Source organism: Peromyscus californicus, unplaced genomic scaffold (genome assembly GCF_007827085.1).
Source record: "Peromyscus californicus insignis strain IS unplaced genomic scaffold, ASM782708v3 Scaffold_11__1_contigs__length_118956290, whole genome shotgun sequence".
In the NCBI taxonomy this organism is placed as follows: Eukaryota; Metazoa; Chordata; class Mammalia; order Rodentia; family Cricetidae; genus Peromyscus; species Peromyscus californicus.
In genome coordinates this window covers 9,899,889-9,917,255 of record NW_026294402.1, presented here as the reverse complement: position 1 = coordinate 9,917,255, position 17,367 = coordinate 9,899,889, and the positions used below count along the sequence as shown (strand labels likewise).

Genomic DNA, 17,367 nt, shown 5'->3' with positions numbered 1-17,367 from the left:
GCAAATCTACTAATAGGATCATGACTATGATACCTCTGAATTCAACTCCAAACTAATGGTAAAAAATTGGTCAGATTTCTAGTCTATAGAGTAATTTATGTTCAAGATTGTCACAAAAATTAATGTCAGTACTACTTGTTAACAAAGATGACTTCTGAAGAGAATGGGTGTTATGGTCACCCATGTCACCCATGGGACTACGTGTTGTATACTTGGTCCCTAGCTGCTAGTACTACTTGGGAGATTGTTGGATGATGTTTACAATATGAGGCCTAGCTAGAAGAAGTAGGTCTCTCCCAGCATGCCTCAGGGAGTAACTGGCACATGCTCACAGCAGCCCTGTCAGCTATTCTGCCCCAGGATATAAACGGTAACTAACAAAGTAACTGTAAGACTGAGGATAGAGAAATTTTCAAAGCAATTTTGTTGTAACGACTTTCAGAAGATGGTAGCAGTAGCTACTATACAAGCCCATCCCAGAAATGAGAAGAAATACTACAACCCATAGCGTGGCAGTATCCCACTACTTTACCCCATTACAGAAACAGGACAGAAATATTACCTAACCCACAGCCAAGATGGGCTGTGAATACACTAAAGGAGTAGATACTTTCTTATGGTGCGTGAGTTATATCTCCATTAAGCAATTTTTTTAAAGGGCAACTAGATAATGAAACAAAATATGAAAACCATTTAAAACTAAACTGAATGACTAACTACTGCATCTCAAAATACCAAGTAAAGGGAAGTGTGGGCAGACTACCAAGAGCCCCAGAGGGTGACGGCCATCAGTGAATGGGAAGCAACAGACCGCAATGGATACAGATGACCTGAGTTACAAGAACCTCAACAAAGTCATAGTTTTGAGTTTGGTTTTGGCTGTTTTGCCTTTCTTCTTTAATCTTAGAAGTGTAGCTAACCTGGCCACGGCGGCTCAAACCTTTAACCCCAGCATTCATGAGGCAGAGGCAGGCACATCTCTATGAGTTCCAGGCTAGCATTGGCTCCACAGTGAGAGGTTGTGTACCTCAAGCTGGGAGGGGACCTTCTAGCCTGACAGCCAGTGCTAAGACCTAGAGTAGGTGTAAAAGGCCAACACCACACAATCTCTATAAATTTCTACCTGAGCAGCCAGGGACCCTCATTTCTGAGAAGTATTTATCCTGATTATTCAAAGAAAAGGCATCTCTTTACAAAAAGAATACAACCAGTGTCCTTTAAAAGTACTATTTTAACCCAAGTTAGTCAAAGTAACTGAGATTCATTGGTCAGTAGTGGCCCACAGAACAAATGGAATGTAAATGTGAATAAACCTGAGAGATTTGGGGACAAAATAAAAGCAACCCACACTGTGAAGCAGTCAGGGTACATGGAAGAAAAAGTTGGACAGGCAAAAGGAGGCCAGAGATCAAGACTCCTAAGAGTATTCTGGAAGAGGAGTCCAAAGTGCAGAGTGCAGAGATGCATCCCTGTGAAATGCATAAAGATGTGTGAAGAGCACAAGATAAGAAGAGTGATTGCCCCAGGGCAGCAAGTGGCGCGGTGGGATCCTGGCCACAGGAGCAGTTACAACAGTAACTAATCAAGTACAATTTCAATTTTCATACCTGTAAAATATCAAGAAGGATTACACAAAGAAGAAAGATTCATTGGTGATGAACAGTGTGTTATACAGTGTAATCTAAAAATCATGATAAAGCATGTCTGTGGATGATGCCTGTTTGATGTTCATAGTAAAATGTAGTTCAAATGATGTGAGTCCACTTTTGAAAACTGCCTGTTATTTAGGGCATTCAAATTATTAAATACTCATTGAATGAAAAAATTTTGCATCACAAAATCTTTTATGATGAACTTGGTTGTAGTTTTAACCTCAATAAAGGTAATCAGTTTAACTGACAAAGAAGAAATGATAAAACAAATTAAACTAACCCTTAATGACTCAGGATATCGTGGACCTCCCTCACCTCTTTTAAAAGACCATTTGCAAAGAACACCTGAAGCTCACAATGCCCTCAAAGAAACTATGCAGATGCAGAATGAGGAATATCCTCATGAGTTAAGGACGGTCATTCAAGCACCACTCCTAATGAGGGACAAAAAGTCTAACATTTACCAAGATTATAGACATTCAGATGACATTATAAGTTTTCATGGACATAAAATGTGTTAACTTAAAAAAAGTAATCCATTTCACTTCAAATATTTATGGACAACTACATAGATCTGGAGGTATAAGCAAAACTTAATGACGTTCCAAGTGTTGGGGTGTTTTAAAACATTTTCTTCATTTACTTAGCTAACTGCAGTAACTAACTTTTCTATAACACTGATGAAATGCAGCCTTGGAAAGTCGTCATCACGTGCAGTCTGACCTGTCTCTGCCTCCACAGGGTCTGACTACTTTTTACCAGGCTACAGCACAGACAAATTTAACTGGCTTTAGTAACAGAGTGACAATTATTAAACAAAACAAAACAAATAACACTCACCTTATTGGCGACAGCATTGACACTTGGCCGAGCATCAAATATGAACATTTTGTGGGACTGGGCATTGGAGTCCATGATGGCCTGCAGGTACTTCTCGTCCTCTTTGCTGCGCTTGCCACTCACCCCCACCATGGGCTGGCTGCAGCGAGTGACCGTGGCTTGACTCTCAGGATGAATCCACGACAAAACCTTAATGAAAGGGACATGGTAACACTGTGTCCCTGCCTGTGAGCTTCCTGGAGAGCAGACCTCTGGCAGGACAGCCTGAGGGCCCTTCAGGGTGCCAAGAAAACAGGCCACCCTTCTTTCTAGTCAGCTCTGCTTTGTAGAGAGTTGCCTAATTCCTCATCAGATACTGTTGTAAAACTTACTGAAAAATCTTGTCTTAGGAAAAACGTACATTAAAACAAAGCTCAGCAAACCCTGCTTTTTTATTACTCTATCAGTAAAACTGTAAAGTCCTAAAATTATTTCATCTGCTCTTCTGAGATATAGTCATACATCATCAATTTGTAAAGTTTCCTAATTTCTTGGACTTAGTGGACAAAAAGCATTTATTGCCATGACTAAAGAATATATAAGATACAGAATGGTAACCAAAGCACAGGCCAAAAGTTAGAGGAGTTAGGCAATTCTGTTTTAACTTTATAGTTTAACTCAGTCTCTGCTATCCTCATATAAATGCTGTAACCATTATCATCCCGTACTGAAATGTACCTACAGAGTCTCATCAAGGCACTTGGCTACTTACTGGGATCCGGCCCCGGGACCTGAAAGACGCCACTCTCTTTAGCTCCTCATCAGGAATGTTTGCAGGCACAACCAAGAGGGCAGGGTACGTGTCACAAAGTTCATAGCGTTCGTTTATCTTTGTTATTCTCCAGCTTTCATTTGGAATTCCCTACACACAACATAAAACACAAGACAAACTGTCAGCTAAACTATAACAGACAGCAGGACAATAAGCCAACCTCACCTATCTCTAGCTCTCACATCTTGAAACCACTCAAACGGTGACATGGACAGGCTTTTAGGAAGACACATACTCTAATGGGGGACCTGCGTTTTTTTGGGCGTCACCAGATGCAATGTTTAGTAGCCTATTAATTCATTAAATACTACCAGAGGGGGAGCGCGTGCTACGCATATCTGAGGGAGGGAGCGGGAACAGAAAGACAGCAAGTGTCCTGTTCTCACAGAGCCATCCATCTCAGGCAGATGACTGATTTTCTGTGATGTATGCATAGGTATACATCCTCTAGAACTTTCTCTGGTCGTTAGTACTCTGTCAGGAAATGTTTGTATTTCACTTCCATTTCTGCAGGATAAAATTACTGGTAAAGAATTAAGCCAGCACAATTCATCGTACAATCAGGTCACACCATCCTCTAGTCTCTACTTTCACTTTTGAAAAACAACCTGCCAGCGAAACTTCTGCTTTAAAAGATAGCAGTAAAAAAATCAGTTCTTACTAATGGTAGGGAGTGGGCACCAGAGAGGGTAGGTAAAGACAGGCACCACAGCTCGCCTGTCAAGGCCAGAGGACAGCTGTATGCAGTTGGTTCTCTGCTTACATCTTGATGTCCATTTGGGGGATTAAACTCAGGTCTCCAGGCTTGTGTGCTTAATGCCATCTCACCAGCCCAAGATAATTATTTCTTCTAGCTCCTCTTACGACTCTGTAGGTCTGATGCTCTACAGTTCCTCTGTGCTATGTGTAAACTTCTTTACAGTCACCTCTGAGGTTAACGCATCTAGTCACTCTATGGATTGGTATCTTTCATTAGTCTGACTGACTAATGCTAACTTACCTACTGAAATAGAATTTTGTGAATTCAAATCCTAACTTCCACATTAATAAATATATTACCATGGACAGATTACTTAATGTTCGTATGCCTCAGTTTACTCATACTATGTAGCTATTTAGTACCTTTACATCATGTGCTTAAGTACAACATTGTTTAGTAAATAAAACCAATATGCAAAAATTTGTTAGTTAACATAGAGAGCACACACTGTAAGCAAATTCTTCCCTTAGCCTCACACATTCACTCACTCAACAGACACGTGCCTATGACATGTCAGACATTGCTACATCCTGATAACACAGCAGTCAGAAAACTGGCCAGTACCTTCCCTGTTGGAGCACAAGCAATGACAATACCAAAGAATCAACAGATGACACCTTCAAAAGACAGAGGAAACAGCCCAGTAAAGAAGAACAGAAAGGACACACATGGCACTAATAAATACTCATCAAGTTGAGTGAAAAATATTTGAGAGGCTACCAATAGGAATTCAACTTTGAATGAATTCAACATGTAAAAGGGAGACATCGCTCAGTAGTAGAGTATTTGCCTAGCACAGATGAGGCCATAAATTCAATCCCTAGTACACAGCAAACATGCAAGCAAATATAAACAGGCGCAACGCGCTCTCTCTCTCTCTTTTTCTCTCTCTGAAGTTAACGTATGGGTACTGACCAAAGGAAGTCAATGCTGCCCTTAGCACAAGGGAAAGTGTTACTCTATTCTCTGTGAAGAGTAAAACCCAAACTTTTGCACAGCTAAATTAGAAGCAGTATATTTAATTTTTTTCATAATTAAATTATAGAATGCCTAAAAAGAAAAACTGAATGAATAATATTAAGGCATATAAGAACATTAAATTTTATACATACTGATCCCACTTTCATTTTTATACTGAGCAAACATTTTTCAGACAAAGTGACACTTATAAATTCCTAGATAAGTAAAGATTCATAGATCACTAGTGTATTCTGAATAGCAACTTAAAGGAAATGAAAAGAAGCTAAGCAAACCAGGGTTAGTATCACTTACAGCAAAAAGGAAAAGACACTGCAAGAACTCCTTACTTCAGTCTACTGTTTACTTACAATGAAAACAACAGGGAACATGAGAGCTGGGACAGAAAAGCACATACCTGCCTTCTATATTCTAGAAGGGGGTCATACAGTTTCCACCCATTTTCAGGGAATACTTCTTTATACTCAAAAGCAAAAAGAGGCTGCAAAATAAACAGTTAACAGCTTAAAAAAGACATTTAAGAAAGAAATGAATCAGAAATATGTCCTTAAAGGGTTATAATTATGCTTTAATTTACTTAGCTGCAAGAGTATTTTAAACTGCCCCTTTTTAAATATTTAGTTTTATGATTGAAATTACTGTTTAATTTACAATACTAAATATTTTATATGCTTTAAAAAGTACAGAAAAGCTCAAAGACCCACTCTTAAAATTTACCAAATGCTAACCTATTTCCTTTAACTATTTTGGTAGTTTTTGTAGGTGTAATTGTAAGTAATAAATGACATCTTCAAAAATGCACTTTCCAACAGAAATAACAGGTCCAACAAACACCAGGCAGCAGCAGCTGAGTGGCTCTGAAATACATTCTGTATGTTCTAATACGCGAAAGAACCTTTTATACTTTAGCATGCAAAGCTTTTTTAACATGTAACTAGAAAAAACTATGGTGTTTAAGAAAAAAATTGCAACTTTTAGTGAGAACTCCAGTATTAATCCAGTATTGGGTTAATAGACTCCCTGCCTTATCCATCCTGGCTCTCGTATGAGAAGGGATTTGGCTGCTGTGAGGTGAAATTCTATCATACGGATGAAGGAATCTATACGGTCACAATACTGCGGGACTAGTAATTGCTCCATAGTCTTAATCTTGTTTGTTTTTGTTTTTTTCTGGAGCTGAGGACCGAACCCAGGGCCTTGTGCTTGCTAGGCAAGCGCTCTACCACTGAGCTAAATCCCCAACCCCAAACCCAGGAAGATTTCAAACTCTAATGAAGACTACATAAAGCTTTTAATCATAAAACATCCTAAAGAAAAATATTATATAAGTTGATGTGGCAGTTTGAAAGAAAATGGCCTCCAAAGGGATTGGCACTATTAGGAGGTGTGGCCTTATTGGAGTAGTTGTGGTCTTGGAAGAAATTGTCACTATGAAGGCGGGCTTTGAGGTCTCATGTATGTTCAAGCCATGTCCAGTGACACAGACCACTTCCTGTTATCTGTGAGTCAAAATGTAAGAACTCTCAGGTCTTTCTCTATCACCATGGCTGCCTGCATGCAGCCTTGCCTGCCACAATAATGGACTAAACCTCTGAACTGTAAGTCACCATAATTAAATGTTTTCCTTTATAAGAGTTGCTGTGGTCAATGTGTCTCTTCACAATAGAAACCCTCAATAAGACAGCTGAGATGGTGGCACAGGCTGTAATCCAGGCTTCTTGGACCTGAGGCAGGAGTAGCCAACCTGTGCAACTTCACAAGACCTTGTCTCAGATAAAGAGACATAAATAAACAAAATCACTCTGGTACAGCATTTGCCTAGCATGTGTAAAGCCCTGGGTTCAATCTCCACTTTCCTCTTCCCCAAATATCAATGTAATTATAGAATGTCCTTACTGAAATGGACCTTGGGCACAAGCTAGCCTCTGGCTAAGGGTCAAAGCAGGAACACAAAGAGGAGGATCTGGACAACCTAGCTGAGTATGTTCACACGAATAATTACGATACAGGTTAGAGAGAAACATTTACCAAGCCATTAGACACAGGAAATGCATATTTCATTAGATTCTCAAATATGGATCTTCTTGTTCGCCCCTCTGGTTTATGAGCAAATCGTAAATTCCTGATATCCTAGAAAAGATATAGTATCCAATTAAATCACTTTGTTCCTTTTTAATGAATAAATGAGATAACTTGGAACTGTTGGATAAAGGTGAAGTTCTACGTATAGGATACAAAACAATAGCTCCTAGAGGCAAGAAAATAACCATGGTTCATTGGGAGCAGAAGAAACCCAAAGTACTCTACTACACTGCAGAGAATCTAGAACTGTGCTCCTAGGCGTAAGTAGTGACAAATACACACTACCAACAACACTTGTCCTCTCCTAGGCAGAATGCACACTACCAACACTTGTCCTCTCCTAGGCAGAATGCACACTAACAACACTTGTCCTCTCCTAGGCAGAATGCACACTACCAACAACACTTATCCTCTCCTAGGCAGAATGCACACTACCAACACTTGTCCTCTCCTAGGCAGAATGCACACTACCAACAACACTTATCCTCTCCTAGGCAGAATGCACACTACCAACACTTGTCCTCTCCTAGGCAGAATGCACACTACCAACAACACTTATCCTCTCCTAGGCAGAATGCACACTAACAACACTTGTCCTCTCCTAGGCAGAATGCACACTAACAACACTTGTCCTCTCCTAGGCAGAATGCACACTACCAACACTTATCCTCTCCTAGGCAGAATGCACACTAACAACACTTGTCCTCTCCTAGGCATTACAGATTATTCAGAAGGTAAAATGCTTGCCTCACAAGCACAAGGACCTTAGTTCAATTCCCAGAACTTGATTTTTAGAAATAAAAAACATGATCAGCTTTTATTACATTTCCATCACCTATGGAGATTACTTTCTTATTCATTACTGCTTCCCAGGGCTTACTTTATAAGTCTCTTCTGCTAGACAGACAGGACCAAACTGCCTGAAGTTCTTCTTCCACTTCAGGAACATCCTTAATAGCTGGCTCAGCACAGACCCGGCTCTACAATGGGATCTCAGGGACTCTTTCTGCATGTGTCCTCAGCTATTTCCCATGCTCATGCAGAATGATATTCATAGTCTAGTTTATGCTAACTCATAGCATTCAGTAAAAGAATCTGAGATTAAAAATGATTCAGAAGTATCCATTTTTATTTAAGTACGTTAACCTAGGCAGATGTTGGATTTACTCTGTTACAGTCTCATTACCATTGAGATCAGGCTATGTCCTAGTCCGTGTTATCCCATATCGCACAATATTGAGTAATAATACATTAGTAATAAAATAGTTTTGTTTTTAATCTGGAGCCTTGCCCTAAAGACTCCATTTTACGAGCCATTTCAGATCCACTCAGAGGAAGAAGGGCAACTGCAACCCCAGGAGGACCCAGAAATGGCACCCTGTGTCACACACCACACCCATACAAACCGACAAGCGACCCGTGCCTTAGCAAAGGGAGCTAGCCTCTAAGTTTACTGGGGTGAACTGACATTGTCAGGGCAGATGGTACATTAAAATCCTATCAGGGAAACCAAGGGCAAAAACTTACCAGACCCAGCAGACTATGGAAAAGACAGAGCTTCCTCATTTGGACCCCACGGCTTCCACATCATCTGAAGCCTGGTGTGTCAAGACCTGAGAAGTGCCCAACTGCTCTGGAGCTCTGGCTGGGCTAACCTACTCCTCCAGTTCCTGACTGCCTGTATGGCCCTTGCTTCAGATCCACTTCCTGTCCTGGCTGGCCCCCAGTGGCAGCTTGCCCCCTCCAGCACTGGTCTGATTTACTACCTATGGACACAGATTCTCTCAGCCTGCTTCTGAAACCTCCTGAATTCCACCACAGCCTCTTAAACGTGCGTTCATTCTGTAACCCATATTTATGCCAACCAATATATAGAAACTTTTACTGCGTGACCTGAGAGTTCATTTTAGCAATTAAGACTGGAAAAAAAGAACCTTCAGCCAGGATACAAGGGTAGTTAGGATTGCATGACACACTGCTGTCGATGAAACCACTAAACATTGTGAATTTACTGCTATTCAGTAATTCTGACATCAGAAAGACACAAACGTGCCCATCCGTTCCTGGCATAGCACACACCTGACAGCTACAAAATACCATGCAGAGACACTACACAGTGAGCTTTCAATACAAATAAAAAAGCTTACTGCAAATCTGAGCCAAACCATTCTGTGGAAATACACATGTGTACATTGAAGTTGAGGTCTTTTTCTTCCAGTAAACTCTACTAGTAAAGACACTCAGATCACCTTCTTGGTTAATCTCTCTCCAGCAGAGACCCAACTATAATTCATAATGCTATAGGTCCACAGAAAAACATATCTAAAATGATAAGATCTCAAAGCCAGCCTCGTCCACACTGTCTTATACTTTATGCACTGTTTATTTTTGAAGAGAAATGACCAAGAAGCAACGTACTGTGCACATAGATGACAGCCATTACACTCAGGGAGCTCTTTTGACATCAATCAAGAAAATACCAGTTACTCAGTCACTAATCTTAACATCAGATTCAACAAACATCTAAGATTAACATATACAAGCATTCTGTATGATACACACACTGTTTCTTTTACTTAGGGCACTGAGAGAACAAGCAGAAGTAATGTGGTCTGAAATTGGGATGTGCACAAGCCAGGGGATGGTAGCACACGCCTTTATTCCCAACACTCGAGAGGCAGAGGTATCTCTGAATTTGAGGCCAGCCTGATCTACAGAGTAAGTTCTAAGACAGTTGGGGCTACACAGAGAAAGGTTTGTTCTCCTCTGTTTTGGAAAAACAAAAGAAAACAAAAAACCAAAACAAACAAACAAACAAATAAATAAGGTGTGCACTGGTGATGATTAGGTCCTGGTATAAAATGCCAAGTGCATGAACAGCAGACAACATTTGCTGTAATAAGAGCACATTTCTAGTACGAAGCCCACTTGTCCTGGCTTCAAATACAGGTTCTATTTGATAGCTTCCCACAACACAACCACACCAGTACTGTAAACGTTACCTTGCACACAGTCTCCAGGCCGTAAGAGTTTTCGCCTCGGCTAGATGCACCACCAATTTTTTCTACTCTACTTATCACTCCAAGAGAAGCATCTAGAACAAATGGGGGGTCCTGCAAGATGAAAAGAAAACACACAACTTCTAAAAAACTGTAAAGTGCTTGAATAACAGGAACAGGACAGGATGCTGGGTTCAATCAATCTCCAACACTCATCCCCCCAAAATGTTAAAAACCCTAACCAGAAATTCTTGAATCAAAAATTACCCACAAGTGAACTGGGTGTGGTGGGGCACACCTTTAGTCCTAGCACTTGTAGGCTGAGGCAGGCAGGTCTTTGAGGACAGTCTGGTCTACACAGCAAGTTCCAGGATAGCCGTATTTACATAGTTAAGACTTTGTCTCAATAACAAAAAGTAAATCAGAAGAGAGCAAACGCATCCAAATGCCATGCAAACCAAATAAACCTCACCCGTTCCATGCTCTTGAAATATAATCTGTAATTTGTGACCGTCAACGTTCCTCGTACAGCACCAGTGAAGGGACATATGTAAGTCACATCTTTGGCTGAAAAGACAAAATAGCCACAGTTTACTTAACACTGTGTGCTATTAAAAACAGCTTACACATTTTATAAAATTAATCTGACTGCTTGTCTAATTATGACAAAATAAGTCACAGAATAAATGATTTAAAAAACCTTTAGAAGCCTAATCCAAGCTTCCAACTTTGTCTCAATCCAAGAACTATAGAATAAACAGAAAGGCAGAGGGAGCCTCTCCTGAGACAGCAAGAAAGAACAAACACTGCCTGCTGTCCCTACTGAATGAAACAGGTCAGAGGTTGGAGTGGCAGGGAGATGATCAACGTAGGAACACAGAGGCAGAACTCATTTCCCAGTTTCTAGGCCACTTTCATCTGTTGCTGTCTTCCAAGCCACAATTTAGTTTGCACTATTTCTCTAAAAATACAATGACCACAATATACACAATACCAGAAGTATTGAGCTGACTATACCTCTGAGGCATTAAAAGACTGCAGAAGGAATAACATTTCTTTGCATGTTATGTTGTTTATGTGTTACCAGTGTTTTAACTGCATATGTGTGTGTGTGTGTGTGTGTGTGTGTGTGTGCGTGCACTGTGTGCGTGTGAGCCTGATGCCCAGACAGAAGCAGTGCTGGGAAAGAAATCCCTGTCTTCCAATAGAGCAGCAAGCACTCCTAACCACTGAGCCAGCTCTCCAGGCCTCTTTGGAATAAAGTATTTTAAAAAGAGAATAGTATATTCCTGTCCAAGTAACTGACATCAAATTTTAGAAATAAACATAATCAATGTTTTATTAAATGCTAAATGATGGTTTTATATGGCATTACACTTCTAAAAACATGCACTATCTGATTAAACATGGTAAGTACATCACTAGTTCACTAGTTCAAAATATATTTACCATGGCAGACTTCATAATGCCCAATACAGGGTTGTTGTTGTTTTTTTTAACCTTAAAGTATTATAAATTCTAGGCCGGGCAGTGGTGGCGCATGCCTTTAATCCCAGCACTCGGGAGGCAGAGCCAGGAGGATCTTTGTGAGTTCGAGGCCAGCCTGGACTACCAAGTGAGTTCCAGGAAAGGCGCAAAGCTACACAGAGAAACCCTGTCTCGAAAAACCAAAAAAAAAAAAAAAAAAAAAAAAAAAAAAGTATTATAAATTCCTTCCATGCCACTATTAGAGCAAAACATCAGATTCCCCCAAAGAAACGCAGGACAATTCTGCAGAACCAAAGCATTCTACAAACTTCCCCCAGGGTGCTTTTGGGGAGACATGGACCTGCACAATCTGTGAGACACTGAAACTTCCTGTCTGTGTTTCATATTAATCAATTTGAAGGGCTGACTGCTTTGTATGGGATTTGAAATGAAACCAATCTTTTAGCAATTGTCTCTAAACTTCAAATCAGCTCCCCCAGAAGTGTGAGCTACATTTTCTTAATCAATTTTCAGTGCATGTTTCATTTATAGGGAAACTTTTGAAATCAAATAAACCCACCACTATATAAAGATAGATTTTGTTTGCCTTATGATTTTGTAGCTTAACTAAGAAAGTTTTATTAGAGTCACTGAAATGGTTCTGGATGTTCAGTTTTCTTATGCAGGAAAAGCAATCAGCATTCTTATCCTATAGCCATCACAGGAGGCCCTTTTTGCACTCCCTCATCATTAGATAAGGAGAGAAGATACACGCATGTGCTTCTAAAGTTGTAAGGACTGTGCAAATAGAGGTCTACAGCAATGTCACCATTGCCAATACCAGTCAGTCTCTGCTTTGTTCTACATGCTCTCTCACTGCAGGCCCCAAGAGATGGCTTTAGCAGGTTCATACCAGTGAGAAAGGAGACTCTGAGCTGAGTACCTGGCAGAACCAGCCAGCAATGGTCACACAGTATTTAAAGTGTATGAAGTACTTTGACTTGGATGCAGTTCTCCTGACTAAAAACATTCCTTGCCAAGAACATTAGGCTACCTCTTCACAAAGCTAACCCAGTAACAGCACTGTTGCTTCGCATCTGACCCCTACATCAAAGGCTGAGTAACTGAAGTGTGGGAATACCAGGTCATAATATTCTGAGACTATTAATTCCTACAGCATTCATTTAATGCTTCTACTACCATTTTTGCTTTTTATTACATTTATTGATTTGTACGTGTACATGCCATGGCCACAGTATGCATGTGGAGGTCAGAGAACAATCTAAAGAGGTACATACTCTCCTCCTACCATGTAGGTGGCAAGGACTGAACTCATGTTGTCAGTTTTTACAGCAAGTCCCTTTACCCACTGAGCCCCCTCACCAACTCCCAATTTTACTAAACAAAACACCTAAACCACAGATTGATATTAAGTCAATGTAAAATCCAAGGTCTTTTTAATATGAAGACACACACATTTGTCCCAACTTCTGGCTTCTGTCTGGTAAATTTATGTTTTGAACAACTGGGTGAAGATGATTCTAAACATTTTTATGTTATGTTGGGTTTTCTTCTAAATTTGGCAACAGTAATGCAGCCCAGTGGTGCTGAGGTACGTAGATTTCCTTATCTTAAACTTTTAGAGGTCCAAGGAAGGCTCCCTAATAGTTACTGTAAGGGATGCCAGCATAAAGAGGATAATGAACCTGTTCAAATCACACAGAAAGATGCAGGGTGGTGGTGGCACACGCCTTTAACCCCAGCACTTGGGAGGCAGAGGCAGACAGATCTCCATGAGTTTGAGGCCAGCCTGGTCTACACAGTGAATTCCCTTAGGACAGCCAGAACTATGTAGAGAGACCATGTTTTTAAAAAAACAACCCAGGAAGTACTGCTGCGAAGGGAAGTCCACTCAGCCACAGGGTCAGGGAGCGCTCAAGCAGTGCAGACATGCAGACAGGACTCTGCAATGGCAAGTACAAGTGTGGGGTGGGCGTGAACAAAGCACTCATGCAACAGGAGACGCCGGCCGCCCTGCAGAACGTGCACAGCGCACTCAAGTGAACTCAAGTGTTCAGTCTGGCCCCCAGTGTGTTCCACCCCATATTTCCTCTCCCCAGTTTCCCTCTGCACGTAGCTTTCAACTCTGTGAACTGAGTTAATTTGCTCCTCCCTCTTTTCAGCAAACATCCATGTGCTCATGACTCTGAATTATTCATCAAGCTCAAACCTCTCTTTACCATTATTAATTATGTCCATGTCAAGTCACTCATAGGTACTTCCTTCCATACACTCAGATAACGCTATTTATGGCAACCAAGAAAGTATTTAAATTAGAAAAGAGCAGAAGCAGAGACAGCAGCCCCTGAGGGTAAGAATTTAAGATGAAGAGTGAGGCTGAGGTTGAGAACATTTGGAATAGGGAGGGATGCTCAGGATAGCTAAGCCTGGTTCAGAGACAGAGGCACTTGTTACACATCTTTGTATCATTAACTCACATATGTGGGTAAACCTACTAAGTAGACAAGACCAACTAACTGGAAAGAACCAGCAGTAAGGAAATGGGCTGTGGATGAAGTCCGGGCACGCAGACAGAAGCCTCCTTTGTAAGAGCACACACTGGATTGGAAGCAGCACCAGCACTGGGCTCAGAACAGCAAAGAAAGTGTCATGGGTGAGCTGGGGCTTTATTAGCTAGGATGGCCCCTATGCTGAGACAGCTAATGTCTTTCCCACAATATTATTCTAAAGATCATTAGGATAACTATCTCCTCACTTAGCATCCCATGCTGATAATATAGCTAACTCAACAGGAACTCACCAGATCAAGCTTAGTCACAGATACAGCTGAGAGGAAGATGGAGGAAGTTACTCAGTGTCAATTCAAAGGACAAGCAGGGCTAAGAAGCTAAGCTTGGTAGTCACCATCAGCCCATCCGAGGGCAGGCCCTCACTCTGGCATGCCTATCTTACACTACTAGAAGTGACGCTCAGGGAAAACAAGGCATTTCCTCTAGAAGAGTGTGAGTGACTATAATATGAGAGATGGTGCTTACTTTAGCAAAGATAGTGAGTGCTTCCTTCACCCTCCTAACTTATTGCTCTTCAACATCTACGAATACTTGTTTTGTGAGCTAGCATAACAAAACAGGAGCACAAAGAATAGCTTTTCTGCTCATTCCCAGTGCAGAATCCGAATTAGGAGTACTGCACACAACGCTTGCTTGCAATGGACATGAAAGACCATCCAAAATTAACCTGAGTTTATCCAAGGAAGAAAATTACAAAGTAGCAAATGAGAGGCATACTTTAATAAAAATCACTTGTTCAATGTGTTTAGTTAGGCAACCCAGCATTTGAATGCAGTAATTCAAAACAATTAAACTTTCCTTCACAGAATTCAGCAACAATTTAAAAAGAAGAACATTAAATTTGCATATTTCCCAATAGCCAGACAGGAGTACTCCCAACAGCTCTGGATCTGGGTTTAGAGCACACAGGCTGGGAGCTACAAGCAAGTGAGTGAGCAGCTGTGCAAGTCAGAAAGAAACAAGTTGAAAATACTATTACAGACCCATGTCTTTAATGTTTTCTCCTGGAAGCAGGGTTGGTTCCTCCATTTCTGCTAATTTGTTTGACTCCCTCAGCACCTAGATGGGGGTGTGTAAGAAAGAAACATTTTTTATTGAAAGGCTATTTTTTTCCCATTCAAATTTCATTCAGACTGTTTGCTTTTATTTGAAACTATAATCTTATTACACTACTTTAAAGCAAATTATATAAACTGTAGTACTGCCACATAAAATACGAAGCTACCATTTTTCTAAAAGTATTTCCTTAATGCTTAAGAATTGTAAAATCTTACATTCATATGAAAAACTGCATATTTTCACAATAAATCCTAAAATGCTATAAAAATAAAGTAAGCTTTTTATCCTCATTTCATAGGTGAGGAAAAATAGGTCCAAGTGGCCATGAACTTATTCAAAGTCACAAAGGTAAAACAGCAGTTTGGGTTCCATAATAATGGTAGGAAAATCCAAAGCCCACTCCCCTTCCAATGAGCCATGTCAAGAGTGCAGAGTGCATTTACAATGGGCAAAGTCAGATCCTTCGGTACATTTACTATTTAGAAAATTTTTAAGTCATACTGATAGCTAGCCTGTGCTGGCTGGTTTTGTGTCAGCTTGACACAAGCTGGAGTCATTGGAGAGGAAGGAGCCTCAGTTAAGGAAATGCCCCCCATTAAATCCAGCTGTAAGGCATTTTCTCAATTAGTGAGCAATAGGAGAGGGCCCAGCCCATTGTGGGTGGTGCCATCCCTGGGCTGGTGGTCCTAGGTTTTAATTAATAAACAATCTGAGCAAGCCAGGAGAAGCAAGCCAGTAAGCAGCACTCCTTCATGATCTCTGCATCAATTCCTGCCATGTTTGAGCTCCTGTCCTGATTTCCTTCAGCAATGAATACCAATGTGGAAGTGTAAGCCAAATAAACCCTTTCTTCCCCAACTTATTGGATAAAAAGTATTAAATTAAATTCTGACCCAGGAAACATGCTCCACTTTCCCAAGAAGCAGATACAGAATCACAGTCATGCTGTCAGATGCGCCTAAATATTTGTCTGTACATGCATACCATTATTGCCCTCTTGGCCAGAGATGCTACTCTGCAGTGGTCAGTAATGAATGCAGCCATGACTGGTCAAAGTGCTGAGAATAAGTTACTATTGAGTGCTTAGCCCTAAACAGACATCTATATCCCCTGTGGAGGCCCACAGAGGCTTCCTAATGAGACCTTACTTAGGGTCAGATAATCTGAGCTTGCTTTACCCAGCAGAGCTGCATAAGGAAATGATTTGGCCATGGGTGTGTTACCAGGTGTTTGGAAGGGGCTACACTTGGCTGTATGGTATGCTTTGATCTTGCAAGGGGGAGGTCTTTTGCCTCTCCCCTTGGCATATTACAAAAAGCCCTTTTGAATAAAAGACTGGGAGGCTGGTATTGACCAAGGGCCCTCCTGAAGCTATCCTGTGTCTCTGTCTTTCTTATCGGCTCTTTCTATCTTTCTACCTAATATTTATTTCCTCATTCCTCTCTCCTCCACCCAAGAACCCTTGGTGGGAGCAGGTCAGAGCTGGACTCCAGCATACTCCCACAATCCCCACTCTGCCAGTCATGCATTACTGCACCCCCTGCCCCCCCCCCACAGCGCTCACTCAGGGAACACTGCAGAAGAGGGGCTAGAAACAATGTAAGAGCCAAAGAATGGAAAGGAATACTCTGGAAAGCTCTCTTTTGGACATGTGATGGCCATTACACTGGTAAACTCACTACAGCTATGGGTACCTGAATAAGAACAAGGCACCAGGGAGAGTGAGGGAGGGAGAGAATGGGAGGGCACAGGAAGTGAGGACGGCTCACTGAGGTGGCAGGGTAACTGCAGTGGGAACTGAGAGTAGATATAACCAAGATCCATTGTTTACATGTCAAAGAATAAATCAAAGATGAAAAGAAAAGAGGAAACAGGATCCTCTGGAAAAATAGATTATGGTGCTACAACCAGAACATGGTATGGATGAGCATCTCACAATGCAGGAAGTAAAGAACTCTCCAACATCACCAAGGTTGTGGGGCCTTAGCAAAATATCTTCCCAGTGGGAGCTTCCACAGTGAGAGAGAGCATCGGTCACTCTAAGGTGTACATTAATATTCACAGGCCCATAATGAAGTAAATGACTAGGTAACTAAATCCAAAAAGAAGGGCAGAGAAATGCCATCTC

General features: G+C 41.1%; 1 protein-coding gene across 7 annotated transcripts in view; it reads right to left on the bottom strand.

Moving 5' to 3' along the window:
- Mtmr2 (myotubularin related protein 2) overlaps positions 1 to 17,367 on the bottom strand; it is a 68,750-nt gene that overhangs the window by 10,678 nt on the left and 40,705 nt on the right. For 5 of the 7 annotated variants that reach the window (XM_052752133.1, XM_052752175.1, XM_052752164.1 and 2 more), the window contains 7 exons: positions 15,164 to 15,239; positions 10,595 to 10,689; positions 10,126 to 10,236; positions 7,070 to 7,171; positions 5,439 to 5,522; positions 3,244 to 3,393; positions 2,493 to 2,681 (listed from right to left, as the gene is read on the bottom strand). In XM_052752133.1, coding sequence (XP_052608093.1) covers positions 2,493 to 2,681; positions 3,244 to 3,393; positions 5,439 to 5,522; positions 7,070 to 7,171; positions 10,126 to 10,236; positions 10,595 to 10,689; positions 15,164 to 15,239 — 807 coding nt within the window. The remainder of the gene's footprint in view (positions 1 to 2,492; positions 2,682 to 3,243; positions 3,394 to 5,438; positions 5,523 to 7,069; positions 7,172 to 10,125; positions 10,237 to 10,594; positions 10,690 to 15,163; positions 15,240 to 17,367) is intronic. The other 2 variants (XM_052752153.1, XM_052752142.1) reach the window with 1 other exon arrangement.